The sequence below is a fragment of the Protopterus annectens genome, chromosome 3.part1, assembly GCF_019279795.1.
Source record: "Protopterus annectens isolate FY-2018-M chromosome 3.part1, PAN1.0, whole genome shotgun sequence".
In the NCBI taxonomy this organism is placed as follows: Eukaryota; Metazoa; Chordata; order Ceratodontiformes; family Protopteridae; genus Protopterus; species Protopterus annectens.
In genome coordinates, this window is record NC_056732.1 from 1,493,835,107 (window position 1) to 1,493,861,811 (window position 26,705).

The window sequence follows — 26,705 nt, forward strand, 5'->3', positions numbered from 1 at the left end:
GACTGGTCCAGGGGCAGTAATCGAAGAACTGATGAATGTAGCCATCAGTAAGTCCCCCTCCCTCGACATTGACAAACAGCATTTGTTACATGCACTCTATATTACTGTAATAGACCAGGACCTGATAAAGAATATGAGCAGGAATTGTTTCAGAACCATGCAAACAGACTAGTGTTACGAAACTTGTACTGGGATGCAGAGGGAAACAGTGTAGTAAGCTGTTCATTGCCCCAGGAATTTTTAGTACTTTACAAGTCTAATCGATTGCCACATGTTAGCTTAACTAAGAATAGAAATTTGAAATGGGCAGACTTAGGAGAAAAAGTCACAAGGTGGGAAAAGCAGACAGAACTAGAACTCTCCGAACAAGGAGTACAGAAACAGAAATTGAATTGGATAACACAGACACACCCAGCTGTACACTCACAGGCTAGTGAAGATAGCGGAGTATTACTCTTGTTGGAGGAAGAAGAAAAAGCCTTGCAAAACATACCAGAGACTCTCTGGTCAACAGGGAAATCAGATGTAGGACTTATACGAACAGCAGGACCAGTTACTATTACGCCAAAGTCAGCATTTAGACCTCAGAAAAGACAGTATCCCTTGAGAAAGGATGCAGAGATAGGGATTAAACCTATAATAGCAGCCTTACTTAAGGAAGGAGTCTTAATAGAATCTCCTGATTCACCATGTAATACACCCTTATTTCCGGTCAGGAAAGCAAACGGGGAGTGGCGTATGGTCCAAGATTTACAAGCTGTAAATAATGCAGTTATACCCAGGGCACCAATGGTGCCAGATCCGCACACCTTACTGAATGATTTAAAACCTCAGCAAAAGTATTTTTCTGTGGTAGATATTGGTAATGCATTTTTCTCAATACCGATACACCCCGACAGCCAACATTGGTTTGCATTTACGTTTTAGGGGAAGCGGTATACATATACAAGATTACCACAGGGATATTGTGAAAGTCCAACGATATTTGCACAAGAAATGGCAAGCAACCTGGCGGGATTTATCCCACCGAAAGGTAGTCAGATTTTACTTTATGTAGACGACATTCTGCTGGTGGCCCCCACCCAGCAAGAATGTAAAGAGGACACCATAGCATTGTTACAGTTTCTAGCTACTCAAGGACACAAAGTAAACAAAAACAAACTACAACTTTGGAGAAGACAAGTTAAGTACTTAGAATATGTAATATCCAAAGAAGGTAGAATACTAGATAGATAGAAAAACAGCAATATTACAAGCACCTAGACCAACCACCAAGAAGGAAATGATGTCCTTCCTGGGAACTACTAACTTTTGTCGGAGTTGGATACCGAATTATGCTTTGGAATCTGCTCCACTAGCTAATTTAATATTCAAAAAGCCGATGGTGGCACAGGAATTATTACAGTGGACACCAGAAGCAGAAGCAGCTTTCTGAAAATTGAAACAACTGATAGCATCATCCTTAGTTTTAGGATTACTCCTAATAGGAGTTTGTGTTTGTTGTGGAATCCCCTGCATGAAGAAATTAATCAAAGAATTCATAGATATATCAGTGACTGAGACTATGTATCAAAGTACTGAATTTGAGGAACTGCTAGAATGCAAAACACTTTCATAAAAGTTTAAACTGAATGACTTTCTTAACTGCAAATCCTGGTTGGAAGAGGTTAGGAAAAGAAGCAAACTGTTTATTCTTTTTTGAAAATAGAATTAAAAAGTATTAACAGGAGGGAAATGTTAGAAAATATGTATTAATGTGTGTATGCTTAATGCCAATTAATAACCAAATGAATTAATACGCTTTTCATTCTATTTTTCATGCACTATGTTATATATAAATTGAGTTTCATATAAGACTGAAAAGATGCTTTTTGAAAACTGCAGTATGCTTTCTAAAACTTGCAAGATGCCCTCTGACCTAGTAACTGCTAGCACAGCAATATTCATGTTTATGCCTTTTGGAAATGTACTTGAGAAGCAGGTGCTTATCTGCTCGGTCAGGAACGAATGAATGAACAATACTATATTCTGGAAATGTAATGATTTCAAACAATCAGCTCTGTTCGAACTATGAGAACATGTGCAGCTGCAGTAACTTAGAGATAAAGTAGACAAAGTATTATTAGAGAAATGAACTGTTAGCATTGTGCCTGAATTAGCCATAGTACCTTGAATGGTAACATAACATGCATCTAACTGGTAGTAATCCAGGCCATGTTGTTTTCCTCAGGAAGTTTCACATAAAAATTGATAAATCAGCAGAAATTCATGGGAATGATGGTCAGCAGGTGATGATGAAAAAGGTGGTAATCTGTTACGTCAGCTTGGTAGGCTATGTCTAGTTAGTGAATCTATAAAAATGAAAGTATTTCCTGTTTCTAGTTAGACAAACTCTGTAATAGCACGTTTTTGTCTCCTTGCTGCAAGATTTAACCTGAACCTACTGTGTTTTGATCATTTTTAAAGTATATTTTTCTTCTGACAGGAAGCATCCATCAATTTAGCTTTAACATGATCTGGCAAAGATTGCTCCTTAAGCCAATCATGCCTTCTAAGTACAGACCCAGTGACAGCAGTTCTGCAAGATGCCTCTAGTGAATCAAAACCACATTGCAAAGTATGTTTTCCAACTTGTTCAGCAGAATGCATTAAATCCTGTAAATCTTTATTTTCAGCACAGTCAGGAATCAAGATCACTTTCTGTTTAAGCAATCCAATAACATGCTGCTGATACTTTAACATATGAAACTGTCAGTTTAAGGCCCTAATGGCCAAGGTTGCAGAAGTGTATACCTTCTTACCCCATCTATGCAGCACCCTGAAATATCTATCAGAGGGAGTAGGATTTTGGGCAGTAGTAGCCTTAATGCCCTTTGGTCCCTGTGAAATGGTCTCAGGATCCGCAGTAGGAGTTTTAAAGAGGAACTTGTGAGAGTCAGGAACCCTGTAATATCTATCTGTTTTTCTGGGAGCAGGAGGTAAGGAGTCAGGGGCCAAGATAGATTCCAAAAAGGCATCATCAACAATGTCCAGTACAGGGGGGATAGCTAAAGGCCTGTGTTGGGGCAGGAGTAAGAAATCCCTAAGCCTCTTTTTAGAATCAGAGTAATCCTGGCTTTCCCAGTGAAAATGCTCCCTAAGAGTATGCAAGGTTTCACCAAAACAGAAATCCTCTGGAGGGGAAGCAGAGGGAATAGAGTCCTCTGCATCAGAATCCTCATAGATAGATAAGGGTAAATCCTGGTCATCAGAGGAAACAGAAATTTCAGAATCCTGATCAAAAGAATCATAAGCAAATTCAGACCTAGGTCTCTTACACGGGGAAGGTTGGCTTCTCCTGATTAAAGTAATAAGGTCTTCAGACATTCTTATCATTTGTTTTTTAGTCATAGAGGCCTGACCATGTGGTCTGGGTGTCGGTTTTCTAGGCATGGATCGAGTTTTAGGCCTTGAAGAAGAAGATGGCGTTGGTTTAATATGTAAGTCAGTAGGCCTGAATACACCCTCAGAAGCCGGTGTCTGCACATTGGCTCCGGACCCATCCAAGGTAGAGACATCCACAGGTTCTAAGTTGAAGCATCTCATGGCATACCGGACTCTGAATGGGTCTCAGTAGAGGCATGCGAATTTGAAGTAGTGGGTATCAGGGGTTGTGACAGCGCCTCACTGAGTACCGGCGAACTGGCGACTAACTTAGGAGAAGCGTCGTCGGCAGCTTTGGACCTAGACGGTCTGTCTCTGTCTTTATCTTTGCATTTTTTCAGAATGTCGGTAGTCGGGTAGCTTACCGAAGCCATATCTGGGTAATTGAACCGAGTGCCAAAATATTTAGAAGCGTAAATATACAGACTACGAATAGTTTGTTGTTTAAATAAGGCACAAAACCGACAGCGAGGTACATCGTGGTCAGGGCCTAGGCAAGGAATACAGTACGAATGAAAATCTTTATGAGGTATTTGCTTTCCATAAGAAATACAATTATTGACTTTTACTGACATCGGTTTAGAGCAAGAAAAAGTTTCCCCAACGGGGTACTTAGCTTTTGTTGAAGACTTTGGTTCTAAAACTCGAAAATGAAAATTTCAGGAGTCGGACGACCAGCACTTGCGAACTGCTTCTGCTTTGGGCACCGCGCAGCAAAAACGACTGATGTAATGGCATCGGCTGCATGCTTTATACCCCTGACTACCTGACGTCATGGAAGATGAGACAGCAAGTGACTCAGGACCCAAGACTTTGATAATCAGGCCAACTGAGGGCTACTGCAAGCAGATAACCCGAATGTGATGACTGCAACAGTGAAGCACTAAGAACATCCAGGACTGCAACAGTGAATGCACTTGGACATCTACATTTATGGTAAGTGTACACAACTGTACTATGTTCTTCGTGTTTCACTGTTGCAGTCATCACACTTGGGTTGATTCCCAAAGCAGAGGAAGGGTAGAGGCAGTCAAGAAGTACTGGGGCTGGCTAGCAGGCCCTGTTAGACTGCTGTGGCAAATCCAGCTCTGGATTTAGAAAAAATAGGTAAGTGGTAATGCTTGGTGAAGGTATGTACAGAACTCCAGGTTGCAGCTTCCAGGATGCCCCTGGTAGGACTCCCCTGAAAAATGCTGTAGAGGTTGAGGTAGCCCTAGTGGAATGAGTTCTGATACCCAGTGGGGTAGGTTTTCCATGGTGTTTGTAGCAGAAATGGATGCAGTGTGCTAGCCATTTGGAAATGGTTTGCTTTGAAATGGCCTTGCCCTCTGCCCCTGTGCTGACTAGCGGCTGGTCAGATCTTCTGAAAGGTTTAGTTCTGTCAAGGTAGAACCTGAGCTGTCTGTGCATGTCAAAGGAGTGCAGAATCTTTTCCCCTTTATTCTGTGGATTAGGAAAAAAGGTTGGTAAATGGTTGGATTGGTTTAACGCCACACTGGATACCACCTTGGGCATAAATGATGGTTTAGTCCTGAGGGAAACCCTGTCCGCATGGAAAATAATGAAGGGTTCCACAGCCATTAGTGCCTGTAACTCAGACACTCTACTGAAGTGATGGCCAGAAGTAAGGCTGTTTTCCAAGAGAGGAATTTTTAACTCTGCTGTAGCAGCAGGCTCAAAAGGTGGAAGCATGAGCTTCTCTACTACAAAGAGAAGGTCCCAGGCAGGGGTGGGAGCTCTCCTCGGTGGCCTTAATATTGTTAGCTCCTCTCAGGAACTGTTTCATGAGAGGGTGAGAAAATAGAGGTGGCTCAGTATTGTAGTGAGCTGAGATGGCAGATGCATGAATTTTAATTGATGAGAAGGATAGGCCTTTGTGGAGTATCTCTGCTAGTTAATCTAGTATTTGAGGTAAGGAGGGCACAGCTGTGTCCGTTCCTTGAGACTGGCTCCAAGAACAATATCTTTTCCACTTTTCTGAATACGATTTCCTAGTACTAGGTCTTCTGGCCTCAAGGATGACGTCCAGCACCTGTTTGCTGAGGGTCGCTCGTGGTGTATTCAGAGGATAAGCCAGGCTGCAAGGTTCAGGGTTTGCAGCTGTGGATGCAAAATCTGTCCCTCCTGCTGGGACAGCAGGGAGGGGGTCTGATGTAGATGCCAGGGTGGCACTGCTGTCAGACTGCATAGGAGTGGGTACCAGTGCTGGCGTGGCCAGTTTGGGGCAATAAGGATCATCCTTGGCCTGTCCTGTTTGATCTTGAGTAGTACGTTTGAGAGGAGGGGCAGAGGGGGAAAGGCATAAATTGAGAGGTTTTCCCATTTAAAGGATAGGGCATCCACTTTCCACGCTTGGCTGTGGGGGTTTCTGGTGCAAAACTTGCTCAATTGATGGTTTTGAGGGGGAGGCAAAGAGGTCCACCTCTGGAGTCCCCCACCTGTGGATTAGAAGTTTGAATGAGTTGGGTTCCAGCTTCTATTCGTGTGGGTCCAGTAGATTTCTGCTCAAGTTGTCTGCCAGTGAATATTGTTTGTCTGGCAGGAATTGAGCTTGCACATGCACTTGGTTGCTCAGGGCTGTGTTCCACAGGGCCATGGCTAACCTGCAGAGAGGGTAGGAATGAGCCCCCCCCCTGCTTGTTTATGTACCACATAACTGTGGTGTTGTCTGTCTTTATCAGTTGTCCTGGAAGGCTAAGGTATTTGAAGGCTGTCAGAGCATTCTGTACGGCTAACATTTCTTTTTGATTGATATGCAGAGGAATTTGTTCTGGGCTCCATTTGCCTTGAGTGCATTTGCCTGCCATGTGAGCCCCCCACGTGTAGTCTGATGTGTCTGTTGTCAGGGTTTGGGCAGCGAGGGGTTGAGTGAAAGGAAGTCCCTTGTTGTGGTTGCATGCCTCTGCCCACCAAAGGAACTCTGCCCTTAGACAAGGAATGATCGATTGTTTCCAGGTCCTGAGAATGTTGACACCAGAGACTTTTTAAGTACCATTGAAGTTTCCTCATATACAGTCTTGCATATGGAATTAGAGGAATGCATGAGGCCATGAACCCTAGGGCCTGCAGTATTTTCCTTGCAGATAGCTGGGTTTTGGTGGCCATTAGTTTGAAGTAGTTTGTCAAATAAGTGTTTTTCTGGAGTGAGGAATGTCATCTGGGAAGTTGTGTTCAAGCTTGCTCCCAGGAATACAATCTTTTGGTTGGGAACCAGTTGTGATTTATTTTCGTTGATGGTGTACCCCAGAGAAGTTAGAAGCCTCTTTACAAATGCCAGGTGCAGAAGCAGCAATTCCTGACTGTCCACCTGAATCAGGCAATCGTCCAAGTATGGGTAAATTTGAATATTTCTCTGCCTGCAGTATGCAATGGCTGGAGCCAGGCACTTTGTAAATACCCTGGGTGCAATAGATAAGCCAAAGGGAAGAGACTACAGCCTGCCCTGAAACGTAGATATTTCCTGCTAGATTCCCTTATGGGGATGTGCATTTAAGCTTCTTTTAAGTCTAGGGGGATTAGCCAGGCATCCTTGGCTAGCACAGGAAGAAGCTATTGCAGAGTCAACATTTTCAATCTTGGGACCACCAGGAAGGTGTTAAGAATTGACAGATCTAGGATAGGGCGCCAAGAGTCCTCCTTTCTGATCACCAGGAATAGTCTGGAGTAGAAACCATGTCCCCTTTGCTCTACAGGCACAGGTTGAATAGCCCTGATACTGAGAAGAGAAAGTACTTGCTTTTGAGCCTCTGCCCATTGGTTTGGAGGAAGGTCTGGCACTTGGGGTTGGCAGTGAGTGGAAGTAGAATCTGTATCCCTGGGATACAATGTTTAGGACCCACCGGTCTTGGGTAATGGACATCCAGTTTTGTGCAAGTACTTGGGCTTTGCTGGTAAGGAAGGTAGACAAGTCATTGTGATCTTTTTCCATAGGGGGGTGGCTTACCACTCCCTGTTTTAGAGGAGGGAGCATTCCATTGTTTAGATCTCTGCATACCCTGAGACTGTAGTCTTGGTGGCCTGTTGTCCCTGGGTTTGGACTGAGAATGTCTGGGAGGGACTGGAAAGGACTAGTTTTTAGAAGGCCAATACCTACTGAATCTAGGTGGCTGCACCTGTAAAAACTCAGTTGCATAGATTTAGCTTTTTCCTCCATCTTTTTAAGAACAACTTCTGCTTTTGTGCCAAACAAATTTTCCTGGTTTAATGGAGCATCTAATAATTTTGCTTTGACATGGTCTGGCAAGATTTGCTCTTTCAGCCAAGCATGTCTTCTCAGTACAGACCCAGTGACAGCAGCCCTGCAAGATGCTTCTAAGGCATCAAAACCACACTGCAAAATTATGCTTACTAACTTGGTTTGCAGAATGCATTAGCTGTTGTAAATCTTTACTTTCTGTACAATCTGGAAGAAACAGCATTTTTTGTTTAATTAATTCCATAATATGCTGCTGGTACTTTCAACATGTGAAACTGGCAATTCAAAGCCCTGATGGCAAGAGTTGCAGAAGTATATACCTTCTTACCCCATCTGTCTAAAGCTCTAGAATCCCTGTCCAAAGGGGTAGGGTTTTTTGGCTGTAGTAGCCTTAATGCCTTTAGGTCCTGGGAAATAGTCCCTGGATCTGCAGAGGGATTCTTAAAGAGAAATTTGTGAGAGAGTCAGGTAGTCTGTAGTACCTGTTAGGCTTTCTAGGAGCTGGTGGTAAAGTATCAGGAGTAAGACTGGATTCCACGAAGACATCATCTACAATGTCCACGAGAGGGGGTATAGCTAGAGGACTGTGCTGAGGCAAGTCTAAAATTCTCTGAGTCTCTTTTTGGACTGAGGGTAGTCCTGGCATTCCCAGTGGAAATGCTCTCAAAGTATGAAAGGTTTCACCAAAAGAAAAGTCCTCTGGAGGGGAGGCACAGGGAATGGAATCCTCTGCATCTGAATCCTCATAGGTAGATAAAGGTATGTCCTGGTAATCAGAGGGATCAGTCATCAGACTCATGGTCTGTAGAATCAGAAGGAAAATCAATTATTTGTCTTTTAGAGGGTGAAGGCTGGCTTCCCCTAATTAAAGTTATAAGGTCTTCAGCCATTCTAAGCATTTGTTTCTGTGGCAAGAGAGCTGAAGCATGCGCATTGGTCATCGGTTTTCTAGGGGTAGTGCGAACTCTAGGCCTGAGTAACGCGGTATTTTTAGTAAAAAACGAAGCTGTCGGTTTAATGCGAACATCGGAAGGTCGGAATACACCATCAGAAGCTGGTGCCTGCACAGCAGCTCTGGACCCATCCAAGGTACAGACATCCGCAGGTTCCATAGAAGAAGCAACTCGTGGCATACCAGAAGCCTGTGAATCTGTAGAAGTGGGTATCAGGGGCTGCACAAGTGCCTCACTGAGTATCAGCAAACTGGCAACTAGTTGAACAGAAGCGCCATCGGCAGTTTTGGACCTATGTGGTCTGTCACTGTCTTTACCCTTACTTTTTTCAGAAGATCGACAGTTCGATGGCTTATGGAAGTCATTTTGGAAAACGGAGAACGAGCGCAAAAGAATTTAGTGACAAAGATACCGTCGACAAATATTTTGGGCGTTAAACAAGGCACAAAACCTACAGCAAGGAACGTCGTGGTCTGGGCCTAAACAGATGATGCAGTAAGAATGAAAATCTCGCTGAGGTATTTGCTTTCCACAGGCAAGACAATTGTTAACTTTTTCTGACATCAGTTTAAGCAAGAAAAAAGGATGCCCAATGGGGTACATAGCTTTAGAAGACTTCAGGTCTGAAACTCGAAAAAATTTAAGGTAGCGGCCGACCGGCACTTGCGAACTGCTTCTGCTTCGGGCTCCCACGTGGCAAGAAAAGCTGATGTAATGGCATCGGTTGCATGTTTTATACCCCTGACGACCTGACGTCATGAAGAGACGACAGCATCAGACGCAGAAATCCCAAGACTCTGGTATTCGGGCCGACTGAGGACTACCTGCAGGCAGATAACCCAAGTGTGATGACTGCAACAGTGAAACACAAAGAACATCAGGGAATATGATGAAACTGTAGGAAGCTTGAGATAGGTAGGCAAAGATAGGAGCAGTAGTGAGCTTGAGATATGTAGAGAGAATTTGGAATTCTGTGAGAGAAGGGATAGTTTGGATGTTAGACTTTAGTAAGGGAAGAGATATTTTGGTATTGAGAACAAGGAAGGACAGAATGATCAGCCTGGATTAGTGCAAGAGCAAATCCAGTTTTTGGTTAGGTGTTCCTTAAGCAGTAGTTTAAATTTGGATGAGTTGCTAGAATTTAGTATTGTCTGAGGCATGGAATTCCAGGACTCAAGATATTTCATAGGTTCATTGGTGAGTATTAGGCTAATGGCCCTGGAGCCAATTCAAGCCTAGCCCAAGAATATTTCCAGTCATCCTGTTGCCGGACGTTAGTTCCTTGTGCTCCTATCGAGCAAGGCTGTTTAACTGATTCCCGGGGTGAATTTCCTGTTACCCATCCACTCAAGATTTTTCTTGAACAGGGCTAGTGAAGTGCTCTGCTTGACATGAATAGGGAGTTTATTCCAGAGTATGGGAAGTCTCTGGGTTAGGAACCTGCCCCTCCAGCAGGTTCTGTTTATTGTGGTGATGAGGTTGAGGTCTTTGGAGCGTGTGGTACGGAGGGATTGCAGAGCAGGTTCTGTTTATTGTGGTGATGAGGTTGAGGTCTTTGGAGCGTGTGGTACGGAGGGATTGAGACATTTTCAGATGGAGCATGTCTAGCAACACTGGGTCAGACATGGCTTTGTATGCCAAGCAGAGATTGTCTCTAAGTAGGTGATACCAAAACAGCAGAGGCCACCAAAGCAGACACCCAAACAACCACCACCTCAGAACACAACACCTGCAACACATAGACCTCACAGTCAGAGTGTCAAACAGTCACAGCCCTTAAGGCCAAACACAATGCCAGACACACTAGTCATTGGTGACTCCATAGTCAGACACGGAGAAGGTCACAGTAAGCTGCCTGTGGTCTCTCAACAGCAGGTACAAATATGACTCAGTCATTGTCCACGCTGGTGTACTACATGAAAGAGACATTGAGGAGCTCTCTGATTATGTAGCCCAGGCAGGTATGACCCTGACCTTGAGCAGTATCCTACCTTCACCAAGAATGATGCCACAATACAGAGATAAGATGATCAGCTTTAACAATTGGCTTAAACACTGGTGTCATTCAAAGGATTCAGTGTCTGTCTGCCTGGGATGACATGCTGGACAATTCGGATATTGGCAAAGGCTCTTGCCACCCCATAGTGCCTTTTTAGGCAAGGCTCAAATTCTAAACCTACCACCCTAGAACACAAACAAGGAAAAAACTAAGGGTAATGCTGCTCAATGCCAGAAGTCTAAATCTCAAATTCTCAGTATGGAGAACATCGATGTCTGTGCTGTGACAGAAACCTGGTTCAAGGCTCCTGAGAGCACCTATCCATATTCATCAATGACACCCACACCTCAAGACTGATGCATCGGAGACCATCCAGGTGCAATTAACCATAGGCAAGACTGCTCTGCAAATTGTAGCATGTTACAGACAAACTCAGGAACCTCACATGGCCTTCCTGAAAACACTAGAGGGATAAATGTATCACCAAACACCATCATACTAGTTGACTTCAATTACCCTAATATAGACTGGGAACACTACTCAAGCCCAAACACCCTAGCCCAAAAGTTCCTGGAATTCATAAACTCAAATGCCATGGAACAACTAGTCACCATCCCCACAAGAGGAGATAACATACTTGATCTCATCATCAGCACAATGTTCAACACGGAGGTGTACCCTGGAGGTCCTCATCCCACCCCCACCTGAAATAAAAAAGACCACAGTAAAGAACTTCTCAAAAGCCGACTTCACACTTCTAAAGACTAGTGTGGTCTGGAAAACAGTACTCAAGCCGCTGAATCACTTACAAATGCCTTCTACCAGCACCTGCAGGACTGCATGGATAAGGCAATCCCAAGCAAAACAAAGACTTTTTGTACCAAAGGCAAGTCTGGTGGACCCCAGCCATAAACAAACTCTACAACAAAAGGAGGAAGCTACTACAAGATAGAGCAAAATCCTTAAAAGGTAAGACACCCTTGATCACTATAAGTAAAAACTAAGAGCTCTCATAAAATCATCCAAAGCAAATTTCGAGAGAAAAATAGCTAAAGACTCAAAAGACAATCATAAGGCCTAGAAACCTGGGAGGAAACTCCCAGATATGCTCAGATGATGTGAAGATTACTGATCCTACAGACATTGCCAACATAAAAGGAGAGATATCTATACCAAACGATTGCAGCCCCCAAACATCTCCAGCCCAAGTGAGAACTGCTCTGCAAAAACACAGCATCCATGGGACCTGATGGTGTCCCGGCTGTGTGCTCCATGAACTCAATGAGGAATTAAACCCACAGCTAGGACAGCTGTTTAATCAAAGTCTTACCTCTGCTGCAACTGTGGTACCAAAATTACCGCCCATTAGCTTGACAAGCCTTATCTGCAAAGCCATGGAGAGGATCATAATGGACCTCATAAATAAAGACATAGGGAATTTGCAGACTTTGGATCCAACCCAGTTTGGCTTTGTCAAAGGCAGATCATGCCTTTTAAACTTGGTTGACTTTTTCAAACAGTCACCAAAGCCATTGATGAGGAAAGGCAGTCCATACAGCCTACCTCGATCTGGCTAAGGCTATCATTGAAAACTCATCAGCTTAAATGTCAACCCATACATCACAAGATGGGTTGCAAACTGGCTGAGTGACAGAACCCACAGGGTCAGAGTTGCTGGCGCCATGTCAGACTCAAAGCCTGTCACAAGTGGTGTCCCACAGGGCTCAGTCCTGGGCCCACTCTTGTTTGGCATCTACTTACAAGCAAACACAGGAGGGTTATGGCTGACAAAGTTTGCAGATGACTGCAAACCACATCTGACACAGATATCCTTCAGAAGGGTCTCACAGAAACGGATAACTGGTGCCAGAGCGTTAAATGCCAAAAATGCATAGTCATACCTAGCTACCAAATAGGTGGCAATCCACTGAGCACAGAAGAAGTTATCAGGGACCTGGGGACCCAGGTTGATAGTAGTCTGTCATTCGACACCCATGTAGCTAAAGTAGTTAGGAAGACCTTCTACATTGCCCACCTTATCATGAAGGGATTCTCATCTAGATCAAGGGAGGTCATAGTCTCCCTTTACTCATCACTCATCAGACCAATGATTGAGTACAATGCCCCATTCGGAATGTATCTGACCCGACACTTGCAGCAGCTGGAGAGGCCACAAAAGTTCCTCACCAAAAGGATAAAGGGTCTCAAAAATCTGTCCTATGCTGCCCGACTGAAAGAACTCCAGCTCTATTCAGGCCTAACATACAAGGCCATGTCAAACCCAGATTTGATGAATATGCTTCACCTCAAAAATCTAGATCCATCAGAGCCACATACATGTGAGGCAGAGCACCTGGCCTTGTTCAAGAGAAATCTTGACCAATGGATGGGAGATCGCAGATATACCCCAGGGATTACCTCAGTGTCACTGCTCGACAGAGGCACAGCAAAATAATGGGTATAGTTCCCCAGATAGCCTAGTATGAACCTATGAACCTATGAACCTATATGAGATGGAGTAAAGCTGGAGATTTTGAGTCTGTCTGTATAGGGCATGTGTTTGAGTCCCTCTTTGTGAGGAATTTTTGTGGCCTCTCCAGTTGTTGTACATGTCTAGTGAGGTACATGCCAAATGGGGCACTGTACTCTATAATGGGTCTAATGAGGGATGAGTAGAGAGGGATTATGACTTCTTTCTTCCTGGATGAGGAATCTTTTGTAATGAGGTGTGCCACATAAAAGGGCTTTCTAACAATAGTGGCAACATGGTTGTCAAAGGAGAGGTTGCTATATATCTCTTATCACACCTTAGGAGTTGAGTGGGCTACCGTTGATGTGGTAGTTCGTGGGCACCATGTTTTTCCCAAAGGGAAGGATGATGCACTTTTTAGCATTAAGCTTAAAACCATGGTTCTGGCACCAATTGTTGGTCTCTGTGAGGCCTTTTTGTAGGATGTCTACATCAGTTTGAGAATCAGAATTAATAATAGCTCCCAGTTTGCAATCGTCCATGAATTTGGTTAACCAGAGACCCTTGGTGTTGGCCTGAACTTCAGTGAAGTAGATACCAAACAGGAGAGGACCCAGAACAGATCCCTGTGGGACTCCACTTGTAAATGCCCGGTAGTCAGATTTGGAGTCTGCTACTTTCACCGCGTGGGTTCTGTCTGTTAGCCAGTTGGCAACCCATCTTATGACGTAGGGGTTAATGCCTAGGTTAGTGAGTCTATCAATGATCCCTGAGTGGGGGATAAAGTGGTCTTTGTATCTGGAACTCCACTGAGTGTGGAGGTATGTGTGGTGTTAGGTATTGCTTTGTTGACTGGTTTTGGGTTTGTTGACAATCTTTGCCGATGGGTGGTCTAGGGCATCTTTGATTTTTAGGATAATTGCATTCAAGTGCCTCAGAGTACATTGGTCTGCAAGTGTGTGTTGTATGCATGGTTTTGACCACCTGATGTCTACTTGTAGGCAAGAGTTTAGCCTTTGGTGACATTACATATGTACAATTCTCACATACTGTGTTTGTTGCTTTAAGGATTAAGTGGTTGTCAGTAAACATGAAACAATTTCTGTATTGTCTCAAGGCACCCATATCCAACAAGCTGGCTGTATAGAAGTTAGAAAATTGCATATCCATGTTGTCTGATCCTCTAATTGGTGTGTGGCATACAGGGATTAACAGAAGGCTATGGTGGGTGGAGGCAGACGAGGCTATAAAATACTAAAATTCTACTAAATTTAAGGGTGCTGCTAGATGACATGCAAAGTAGCTGCTCTAAGTTTGTCAGTGCACAGCATATTTGTGCAATACTTACTGCTTACAGGGTACCACTTCATGTTCAGTTCTATAGGGAAAATTTGCTTCTACTTGTTTGCATCAGTACAGGGCATTGGTGTGGTGAGCAGCTTCATGAAATGCACCAAATTTATACTAGCACTGAAAACACAGAAAACTGACTACTGAGCCCTCTGGGCAATAAACTTAATACACTAAGCCCTTTTGTGTGCTTCCCAACTCAGATAAACCGGGCAAAAAACTACCGCTACTAAATGAATAATCCCAGTCCTCCTAATGTGAAAACACAGTAACAAAATGTCCCAAGTGCAATGAGACCACAAACAAACTTAAACAATTAGATAGATAGCCCCATTAGACGGTGATTTCAAGGGAAACAATCTAACAGCAACAACAGCATGAAATGTACTTAGTAAATAACAGTTTAAAGCACAAATAAATCAAGGAAACAGTAGTGATTTGTGTTAATAAGTTAATGAAGTGCAACTTATCAAAAGTACTTAGTTTGCCTGGATGGCACTGGATGCAAATAAAAACCTCTTTAAGAGCGCAGACTAGGATTCCAAGCTTTGCTGAGCTGTGTAGAAAGGAGCAGAGAGCCATGCAAATGTGCCAAGTTTATACAAGCAATGAAAAGAAAACCAACTACTAAACCCTCTGGCCAATCAAACAACTACACTTTTGAGCTCTTTTGTGTGAAACTCAGACAGGCCAGGCAAACACCTACTGCCACTGCCACAAGATGAGTCCTCCTAATGTAAAAACATAGAAAAAAGGTGTGTCCCAAGTGCAATGCTACTACAAACACATGTAAGGAAAAGCACAAGGACAGGTGATAAGTAATTCAAGATGTCAACAGCAGTGAACTTTAAACAGCTTATAGAAGTGTGATTAATCAATAAAAGTATTAAGATTTGGCTAGATGGTGGCACCATATGAAAAAAAAACACTTCTAAGACACAGACAAAGACGCTAAGCATTGCTGAGCTCTGTGGAAATGAGCCAAGAGTTGTTCAATCATGCCAAATTTATACAGGCACTAAAAACAAGGTAAGCTGACTAATAAGCCCTCTGGCCAATAAAATGACTACACTAATGGCTCTCTAGTGTGTTTCCCCAACCTGGATAGACCAGGCTACCACCTGCTGAGATGAAAAGTCCTCAGTCTTCTTGATGTAAAAACACAGAAAAGCACTTGCCGGAGTGTAAAAGTACAGTACTTTATCCAACAACTAGCTAGGTAATGAATTCAGAGCAATTATATCAGCAGAATGGACAAGGAGAGGCAAAATGCATGTTTTTTTTCAAAATAAGGAGAAGAAAAGACAAATAATTCAATATATCAATAACAGTGTAGAATGGGAGGAACTTTCAAAATTCAATTTACAGTAAAGACGGGCAGGTTAATAATTAACAAGTTTAAAAAGCAGATCAAGGAATAGGACAGTGAGTGGGAAGAATCACCAGCAGGAGTCAATAGTGCTTGTAGGTTTTGCAGGCATCGAGTCTTACCACAGAAGACCTGTAATGTTAGAAGATCTGCAACCCAATAGTCCAGGTGATGATAATATTAAAGTTAAGAATATGATAATAGTATTAAAATACTGTTAAAATATTGGGAAGTGTTTAACATACATGATGGGTTAACTGAAACTAAGTAGCAAACCATTACTTGTGAATAAAGTAGTACCAACTTATGGGAGAGGTTGAACAGTGGGTTGTACACACTTGAAAATGCATCTAGTAGAATGCGTAGACACTGCCGAAATATATAGCTCACAAATCCTTGTTTATTCTGTTAGGGAAACAAGACAAATAATGCATAAGCAAAACATGCATTAGCGTGTAATGATTTCAAGAAATACTTTTTTATGTACTAGAAAAAAGTCAGTCCCAGGGTCGGTGATGTTAAAACCTTATTAGTCCACTGGGAGTACCACTGGCAAGTACTTTAAATTGAAATAAATTACCTGACTTGAGTGACATAATAAATTCTAAATGCACGCTCAAGACAGTGGCTTTAAACACACCGACATGCATTTGCATTGGTTTTAGTACAAGTGTATATAGTTGTTCATTTGAGTCTCTAAATGCTTTAGTTCATTTGTTATCAAATCTTTTTCTTGTTTTGTATCATGTAATCATTTATAACTACCTATAACTGAGAACGCGGTGGTGGTGCTGCGGTAGCGTTGTCGCCTCACAGTAAGACGCTGTCCGGTTCGATTCTCAGCTAAAGCGTCTTCTGCGTGGAGACATGCGTGAATGGGCGTACCTTCGTTGAAGGTTGTGCGTCAGGGCTGGTAACTCGGCACGTAAAAATCAACTACCAATCATTAGCGGACCGGAGTTCCGCTGTGGCAACCCCTAATCGGGAAAAGCCGAAAGACACAACAACAAGCAGTCTGAGGAAGTCCCACAAGTGTGGCTGCAGGTACAAAAGCTCGTACAGCTCTAACTGTGTTTGGTGCAGCTCTGTTCTGCCTGCATCCATTCGGCAGTTTTATCTCATCTGATTTTTCTGCTGCATCATCACTGCCAGTTATTGATAACCCACTTCAGAGGTTAGCCATGGACACCATGGGGACTCTCAGTAGCACAAGCACCACAGATGAGAAATACGTCTCAGTGGTGGTAAATCGCATTAATGGGTATGCTAACGCAGTGTCTTCTGTAGAGACAGAAAAGGTGTCAAATGCTTTGCTGATGAGTTTTAGCATGGTAGGTTTTCCCAAGGAGATACAAAAAAGACAGAGGCCAGCTTGATTTCAGACCTTCTGAACTGCTTGTGGAAGTACTGGTGGGTAAAGCAGTTAAAACATACCCTACTATATGTAAACAAACAGTACTGAGAGATTCATTTCTACTGTCAAAACAAGTATTTGCAGACCAGTTCAACATGGAGAGTGATAAATATCTGTTCCATCTGCTCTCTGCATGTAAAGAAGTGCCCCAAGAATTCACAGGTTTTTCACCTGTCAGGTTATTGCATGGTTACAAAGTGAGGGATACTTTGGGTTTAATTCATGACAAGTGGAAGGAAATATGCCTTCTTGGAAAGATTCAGTTGTAGATTATGTCATTCGGATTAAGCTTAGAGAGCTCATTGGAGATAGCTCAAGAACACCTAATGCAGGTACAATGGCATCAAAATGTCTACTATGACCAGATAGCAACAATCTGAAAATATGCAGCTGGAGAAAAGGTAATGATGCACATTCTTATTTGGCATGAAAAATGAGGGATGTTATGAGTCACCAAGCAACAGGCAAAAGCACATACTCTGTAATATCAATGTCATGAATCTCCATCACAATAGGGAATCTCTAGTACTCAGTAAGTAGAGTGGCCCATGATAACTGTCATCCAAGTGTGAAAAGTCCTTTAGCAGAAGTTGGCAAAATATGAAAATAGTAGAAGGAATGAACTTCCAAACTGCAGTACGTTAAGCAAAACAAACAAACAAAAAAAAGCACAGTTCTGTAAAACAACTTTGCAAATATGAAAGAAGGAAAGAACCAGAAATCAGAATCCCAGTCTGTTTACCAGGAAGCCATTTACAAATGAAGACAGGTCCACTGCAGCTTCTTCACTGTAGCAGAGTTGCACTGCAGCAACTTCAGTAAAAGGGACAGAGCTTTGGAGCTCTAAACCTTTACAGTGAGTGAGCAATGAAGTCTGGAAGGTAGCATAGGGAACAAAGTTCAAAGATGCAGTGATATTTAGGACAGCACACTGACTTATAAGGTCAGATGGTGTAGTGCTATGACAGTGTAACATGACAACAGTAGATTTACAACCTCTAACAGCAAATACAAAATACTGAATTAAAAAAAAATGCAACGAAGCACAGAAATGACCACCACAAAAATTAGTAAGCTAAGAAAAATGGTAGCCACTGTTAAGACTCAAAGCACATAACCCTCAAAGCACAAGCAAACACAATACAGAATGTGACAGAAGTTGCCCTAAGCAGCCAGCTGTCAGCACATTGGATTACTGGTAAAACATAACTTTCTCATGGACAGAGCACCATTTTTCTTTTAGGTATACAATGTTGTCACAGTGCCACACATGCAGTAAGCTCTAACAATTTGTCCCCCCCCCCCCCCCCCAGAACATAAAGTAAGCATGTAGCAGCTAATTCTTTCTACCTCTGCACCCCCCCAGAAGCTTGGACAAGCATGTCATGTGACCCAACAAGGGCACCATAAGGCATCTTGCAGATCATATTTCTGCTCAAATTTCTGATACCTAAAGAAACACAATGCAATTTAAATACTAATCCAGAAACAGAGCATAAAAATCAAGATAAACTATTGTCAGTATTTTCATGCAGGAAATGTCAAAATATATTTTCTTAAATACATGAGTTACTTACTTGTGTGTGAACAAGACTTTGAATACTCTGATCATCAGATAGCTGGTCGGGAGTTTTACAGTCAGGGATAATAATTAGTAAATTTGAGGTGTCTGCTATTTTCACATCATATGTCTTATCTTCACTGCACAGAACCGCATGTTCATCTTTGTCACCCTTAATGACTAGGCTGGAAAAGAAAACGAAAAAATGAAGAGCAGACAGCACACTTTATAAACTAAATGAAGGCCACGGTTTGATAACATTTAGCATCACAATAGCGTTTTATTAGTTTTACACTTTTTTGGTGGTGCTGCGGTAGCGCTGTCGCCTCACAGTAAGACACTGTCCGGTTTGACTCGCAGCTAGTGCGTCTTCTGCGTGGAGACATGTGTGAATGGGCGTACCTTCATTGAAGGTTGTGCGTTAAGGCTGGCAACTCAGCACGTAAAAATCAACTCCCAATCATTAGCGGAGCGTGGCGACCCCTAACCGGGAAAAGCTGAAAGACACAACAACACAACACTTTTTTCTACATACTATACAGACAGCATGCTGAAATTCCCCATGAAAAATGATATGCAGCTCTCTACTAATACCTTTTAAATAATGTTATCTTTTCCAGAAGCAGCCTTGTTGCACTCTTAGGAAAAAATATAGCCTTCTCTCCCTCCCATTCTCTTCACGGTCTAATCCCACACAGAAACCCGAAACACAAGCAACAGCACTACTTGTAAATGTCTTGTCCTTGTCCTCGTTCTACTTTCCTGGCTCACACATTTACTTGCTTAGAGATATTAGTACTACTATCCTCCAAACTTTTTTGTGCTTGAATTTCCAGTCCTAGTCCTTTCAAAAACACAGCACCACCATATTCCAATCTTTTTTCCTCATTTATTTTTCTATCCTCCATCCAGTTTTACACTCCGATGCTTCTTACTCTCCTTGGTCTACCTCACTCTCCTCTCCATCACCGTTGCTACCCAGAGAACTTTGATCCCATGCACTGTCACACAGAATGGCCTATAACTTTTGGCTTTGAACCTAGGTCACCCAGTCAGAGAAAAAAAAAGTGATACAAGATTTTTTTTATTTTTATTGATTTTATTTGCTAACCTGTGGGTTAGTCCACAGACCCTTTTTTAGCCACAATCCAGGCTGTAAGCCAAAGCAAGTCAATGCAAGGACGTATTATGAAACATATTAACAGGCACATACAAAAAGTAAAGTTGTGTACACTTACCATAAATGTAGATGTTCGAGTGTATTCACTGTTGCCGTCATCACACTTGGGTTATCTGCCTGCAGGTATCCCTTAGTCGGCTTGAATACCAGAGTCTTGGGATTTCTGCATCAGATGCTGTAGAATTAATTAGGAAGACCTTCTACATTGCCCACCTTATCATGAAGAGATTCACATCATCAAGTACAATATGAACATGCTTCATCTCAATCAAAAAGAGGCGGGGGAGGAGACTTAAAACCTCGAGTTATTAATAGGGAGTGCTGCTGGAGGGAAAGATTCACCAAAGAAAGTGGAAGAAAAAGGAACAAAATAAGGTTTATGTGAGGGAGGCGCTGGTCTTGTTCAAGTTGTCTGAGAGAATCTTCACCAATAGATGGGAGATAGGGAGATCCACAGGGTTACCTCAGTCACCTCACTGACAGACAGAGCACACAGAAAACATAAAGCATAGTTTCTCCAAAACTAAAAGGGTGGAAGGTGGAAAAAAACTAGGGCCAGGGCTTATAAATGCCCTCGGGCAGATAGCCTAGTATGAACCTATGAACCTATGCTGTAGTCGCATCTATGATGTCAGGTCATCATGGGTATAAAACATACAGCCGATGCTATTACATCAGTTTTTCTTGCCCCAGATGTCAGGAGCCCCCAAAATAGGAAGCAATCAAATGATGTGGAACATCTCCAGTAAATAGTAAATACCATTTCCATAAGACAAGGGTAAAAAAGAGGATAGGTAGAAAGTATAGAAAGACAGGGGGCTAGAGGGAAGGTAACCAGGACTGCAACAGTGAATACACTTGAACATCTACATTTATGATAAGTGTACACAACTGTACTATGTTCTTCGTGTTTCAATGTTGCAGTCATCACACTTGGGTTGATTCCCAAAGCTGAGGAAGGGTGGAGGCAGTCAAGTAGTAGTAGGGCTGGCTAGCAGGCCTTATAAGACTGCTGTGGCAAATCCAGCTCTGGATTTAGAAAAGATAGGTAAGTGGTAATGCTTGGTGAAGGTGTGTATAGAACTCCAGGTTGTAGCTTCCAGGATGTCCCTGGTAGGGACTCCCCTGAGAAAAGCTGTAAAGGTTGAGGTAGCCCTAGTGGAATGAGGCCTGATCCCCTGTGGGGTAGGTTTTCCATGGTGTTTGTAGCAGAAATGGATGCAGTGTGCTATCCATTTAGAAATGGTTCTTTTCGAAATGGCCTTGCCCTCTGCCCCTGTAGCAAAGCTGATTTAACAGCTGGTCAGATTTTCTGAAAGGTTTAGTCCTGTCAAGATAGAACTTGAGCTGTCTGTGCATGTCCAAGGAGTGCAGGATCCTTTCCCCTTTATTCTGAGAATTAGGAAAAAAGGTTGGCAAATGGATGGACTGGTTTAAAGCCACACTGGATACCACCTTGGACATAAAAGATGGGTTAGTCCTGAGGGAGACCCTGTCCGCATGGAAGATAAAAAGAAGTTATGTACTCCGCGGTGGCGTGAATTCCCCTTTACTGAGGTTTTACCTTACATGGATATGCGCGTGGACAGGACACTGGAAATTAATAAATTTGAGCCTTTACATAGATTTTGCCTTTCTGATTTGGCAATGCAAAGGACACAAACAACTGATCAGACATAAAAAACCCTTAGTCCTGTGCAGGTAGATACGTCCTGTGCTGTGTACATCATGCAATGTGTATTGTATTTTGTTTTGAAAATTTCCCTTTGTTGATTGATTGGGATTGATTGATGGCTTTGGATTTCTGACTCCACCTTTGGTTGAAAAGAAGAGCCGGGTTAGTCTGAGACACTCTATCCTTGTGAAAGATGAGGTAGGCGGGTTTCATGCAGTAGGGGGTTTCGGGGCTTCTTGAAGTTCTGGAGACCTCTGGCTGATCGATAGCCACTAAAGGCTGTTTTTCCAAGACAAGCTGTTTCAGAGGCGGAAGAGGCAGGGGGAAGAAGAGACTTGGACTGTAGGGTGGGACTTGTCAATGCTTGTAGTACTAAAGTTAAGTCTTGCGGTACTAAGCTAAAGATTTCACGGTGGTTTCAAAGAAAAATTCCCCTCAGGAAGGTTTTACATATCTTTGAGGATGCTACTGATCCCAGTCCATCCCCCACATGAAAGGAAATGGCTGCTAACTGCACCTTAACTGTTTAACTAGCGCCCTGCCCCTTCTGAAAGATTAGTGACAAGAAATCAGAAATGTTGGAATAGAACTGTAAAAGGGATCCGGAGCCCGTATAGATATGCCCAAAAAAAAGCGTTTCCCATTTATGTTGTTTTTTTTTTCTGGTAGCAGGTATGGGGGGCCACCAGAATGGCCTTCACTGGTGATGTGATACTGGGGAGTCCCTAGCCATCAGAGGAACTGGATCACCAAGCAGTCAGCTTGAGGTTTAGCAGGTTTGGTTATCCAGAGATGGACTCCTTGTTCAGGGTTCCTCGCGGCATGGCATCAACAGGGGACCCAGCAGCCAGGCCCCTATCATCACACCTGGGGGCTCCTAGGAGGGCCTAGGGCGTGGGGCCTGTCTGCTGGGGGGTGTCGGGCGGTGTCCATGCCCTGGTGGTAATTGGTCCACCAGGGGCCACCAGCCACCAGGGGGACAGGCCAGGAGGTCCAGGGACACCAAAGCGCGGGAGGAACACAGATTAATCTGAGGAAGGTTTTTGGAGCGAACCACCCCCTCTAATACTCAACATTTCAATGATGTCTCAAAGGAGACATCTTCAGTGATCTGGGGAACCTTCCTGATCTCAAATCCCGTTCCCGAGTCCATGTGACTCAGGGGAGTCCTGTCTCCTCCTTTCTGGTCCTTGTGTTTACACTGCCATTTTGAGGCACCTCTGTGAGTGGTTGCCTCTCCAGGGGGATGTCCTCGAAGGGAACTAACTAGAGGTGGACTGGGGCTGTCTGGTAGGATGTGATGGAGGATGGATGATGGAGGATGGAGGATAGAGGGGAGGGAGGATAGGAGGAGGAGACGGAGGACCGACCGGACACTACCTCCCTCTCCACTACCTCCACTACCTCAAAACTGCACCCCAGGCTCCGAAACTCCTCCGAAGGCTTCCCTCTCCGGTCGCTGGAAGCGTCGAAGCTCAAGAGAGAGGTGGAGTCGAGAGAGGACTGCTCCGAGATACACTAACTCGGACCTACACACACCCCGGCGATCCGGATGCCAAGCCCTTGGCTTGGCCGCTGGGCTGCAAGGTAGGTGAGCAAGGGAAGCAGCCGATAGAAGCCCGGCGGAAAACTATCCGCGGGGGCCGGCTCCGATGACTCAAAACCCTAAACTCCATGAGAAGGGAATCCCGGGCAAATGAGGGGAGCAAGAAAGTTGGGAGAGCTCCCCCAGGAGCAGCCCCCCCCCCATCTGCATTTCTGCAGGCAGGAACGACATGTCATCCTATCCATGTCCGCAGTTAGGGGCTCGGTCTACTAAAGTGAAGGCGTCGGGCCAGGGGGGCCGCCGGCTCTCGACAACCCCGAGGAGACCAGCTCTCCTCCCCGGCCAAAGTGCAAATGGAGCCAAGAGGCCAAGAGGAGAGACCTTGAGGGAGAGAGGAGAACTGGTATCAAGAGGGGCTGTGGGTGAGCCTCAGCCCGCCTTTTTTAAGACTTGTGTTTATCTTCTTTCTCCTTGTTTTTTTTCCTTGGAGAAAGAAACTAGAGTCCCCCAAACTCTGCATAGCAGGAGGAGTTTGAGTCCCAGGCACCCAGGCACTGACACACACCATGTGGGTGGCAGCTGCGAGAAAAATGGGCATGGCCAGCGCAGAAAAAAAAAAATGGCACACCTTCAGCACCACACAACAAACACACACACACCAAACAAGAAAAGGAAGAAAAGAAAAAAAAAAGAAACTACGACAGGGGCTACTACAGCTTTTTTACAATAAAATTTTGAAACAACAAACTAAATCTAACTTAATAACTTTTTCTAGAGAAAGCTGGAAAAAGCTGAAGCTGGACCAAAAAGCTTAAGGCTCTCTTCCAAGCTGTCTTCAGCCCAGGCAAATGATCCCGGGCTGGGGGGTAATACAGGCAGCAGGGGGGTAGGGGGTAGGGGAGGGAGCTCAGCTCAGATTTTAGCTCTTGTGAAGCTGCTCAGAGATCAAAGGTCGGATCAGATACCCACAGGTTGCAGAACAAATGAAGTAACTACTTCAGATTGAAGGGTTCCACAGCCATAAGGGCCTGTAACTCAGACACTCTTCTTGCTGAAGTGATGGCTAGCAGTAAGGCTGTTTTCCAAGAGAGGAATTGTAACTCTGCTGTGGCAGCAGGCTCAAAATGGGGAAGCGTGAGCTTCGCTAGTACAAAGTTAATGTTCCAGGCAGGAGTGGTAGCTCTCCTTGGGGTTCTTAAGTTGTTAGCTCCTCTCAGGAACTGTTTGATCAGAGAGTGGGAGAAGAGGGGTGGCTCAGTATTGTAATGAGCTGAGATGGCAGATGCATGAATCTTAATTGATGAGAAGGATAGGCCTTTGTGGAGCAGCTCTGCTAGGTAATCTAGGATTTGAGGCAATGGGGGCATGGCTGTGTCCTTCCCTTGAGACTGGCTCCAAGAACAGTATCTATTCCACTTTTCTGAATAGGATTTCCTAATACTGAGCATCCTGGCCTCAAGGATAACATCCAGCACCTGCTTGCTGAGGGTTGCTGGCGATGTATTCAGGGAATAAGTCAGGCTGCCAGGTTCAGGGTTTGTAAATGAGGAAGCAAAATCTATCCCTCCTGCTGGGACAGCAGAGAGGGGGTCTGATGTAGGTGCCAGGGTGGCACTGTTGTCAGACTGCGTAGGAGTGGGTACCAATGCTGGCGTGGTCAGTCTGGTGCAATAAGGAATGTCCTTGGCATGTCCTGTTTGATCTTGAGGAATACTTTTGGAAGGAGGGGCAGAGGAGGAAAGCCATAGATTGAGAGTTTTCCCATGTGAGGGATAGGGCATCCACTTTCCAAGCTTGGCTGTGGGGAATTTTGGTGCAAAATTTGTTTAGTTGATTGTTTTTGCGGGGACGCAAAGAGGTCCACCTCTGATGTCCCCCACCTGTGTATTAGAAGTTTGAATGAGTTTGGTTCCAGTTTCCACTCATGTGGGTCTATTAGATTTCTGCTTAAGTCTGCCAGTGAATTTTGTTTGCCTGCCAGGAACTGAGATTGCAGGTGCACTTGGTTGCTTAAGGCTGTTTTCTATGTTTTTCCTGTTTTCCATAGAGCCATGGCCAACCTGCAGAGTGGATAGGAGTGAGTCCCCCCCTGCTGGTTTATGCACCACATAACTACGGTGTTATCGGTCTTTATAAGGAGTTGCCTTGGCAGGATAAGGTATTTGTAGGCTGCCGGTGCATTCTGTACAGCTAACATTTCTTTCTGATTGATATGCAGGTGAATTTGTCCTGGGCTCCATTTGCCTTGAATGCATTTGCCTGCCATGTTAGCACCCCCATGCATAGTCTGGTGTGTCTGTTGTCAGAGTTTGGATGGTGGGGGGGGGGGTTGTGAGAAAGGGTGTCCCATGTTGTGGTTGCAAGCTTCTGCCCACCAAAGGAACTCTGTCCTTAGGCAAGAAATTATAGGAATCACTCTTTCCTGGTCCTGGGAATGCTGACACCAGAAACGTTTTAAGTACCACTGAAGTTTTCTCATATGCAGTCTTGCATATCGAATCAGTAGAATACATGAGACCATGAACCCTAGGGCTTGCAATATTTTTCTTGCAGATATCTGGGTTTGGGTGGCCAGTAGTTTGAAATAAGTTGTCAGATAAACCTACTTTTCTGGAGTGAGGAATGCCATCTGGGAAGTTGTATTCAAGCTTGCTCCAAGGAATACAATCTTTTGGCTGGGAACCAGATGTGATTTCTTTTCATTGATGGTATACCCCAGAGAAGTTAGGAGTCTCTTTACAAATGTCAGTTGTTGAAGTAGCAATTCCTGACTGTCCGCGTGAATCAGGCAATCATCCAAGTATGGGTAAATTTGAATATTTCTCTGCCTGCAGTAAGCAATGGCTGGAGTCAGGCACTTTGTGAATACCCTGGGCGCAGTAGATAAGCCAAAGGGAAGTGCAGAGAACTGATAGTGCATAGAGTCCTGCCCTGAAATGTAGACATTTCCTGCAAGATTCCCTTATGGGGATGTGTAGATAAGCTTCTTTTAAGTCTAGGGTGACTTGCCAGGAGTCCTTGGATAGCATAGGAAGGAGCAGCGGGAGTGTAAGCATTCTGAATTTTAGTACCACCAGGAAGGTGTTTAGGGATGGACAGATCCAGAATAGGGCACCGAGAGTTCTCTTTCCTGGGCACCAGGAACAGCCTGGAGTAGAAACCCTGTACCCTTTGCTGTGTTGACACAGGTTGAATAACCCTGATACTGAGAAGAGAAAGTACTTGCTTTTGGACCTCTGTCCAGTGGTTTGGAGGAAGGTCTTGCAATCCGCTTGGGGTTGGCAGAGAGTGTAAATAGAATCTGTATCCCTGGGATACAATGTTTAAGACCCATCGGTCCTGGGTAATATACTCCCTGTTTTTTGCATGCAGGGCGAGTTTTCTTCCTAGGGGTGCAAGTACTTGGGCATGGCTGGGAAGGATTAAGGACAAGTCATTGTGAACTTTTTCCATAAGGGGTGGCTTACCACTCCCAGTTTTTGAGGAGGGAGCACTCCATTGTTTAGATCTGTGCATACCCTGAGGCTGTAGTCTTTGTGGCCTGCTGCCCCTGGGTTTGGGCTGAGAAGG

At 44.0% G+C, this 26,705-nt stretch overlaps 1 protein-coding gene across 1 annotated transcript in view; it reads right to left on the reverse strand.

The window, feature by feature from the left end:
• Nucleotides 1-26,705, reverse strand: part of DSCC1 (DNA replication and sister chromatid cohesion 1) — a 477,417-nt gene that overhangs the window by 389,475 nt on the left and 61,237 nt on the right. The window contains exon 3 of the mRNA XM_044067559.1: nt 18,751-18,919. Within this exon, the coding sequence (XP_043923494.1) occupies nt 18,751-18,919 (169 nt within the window). The remainder of the gene's footprint in view (nt 1-18,750; nt 18,920-26,705) is intronic.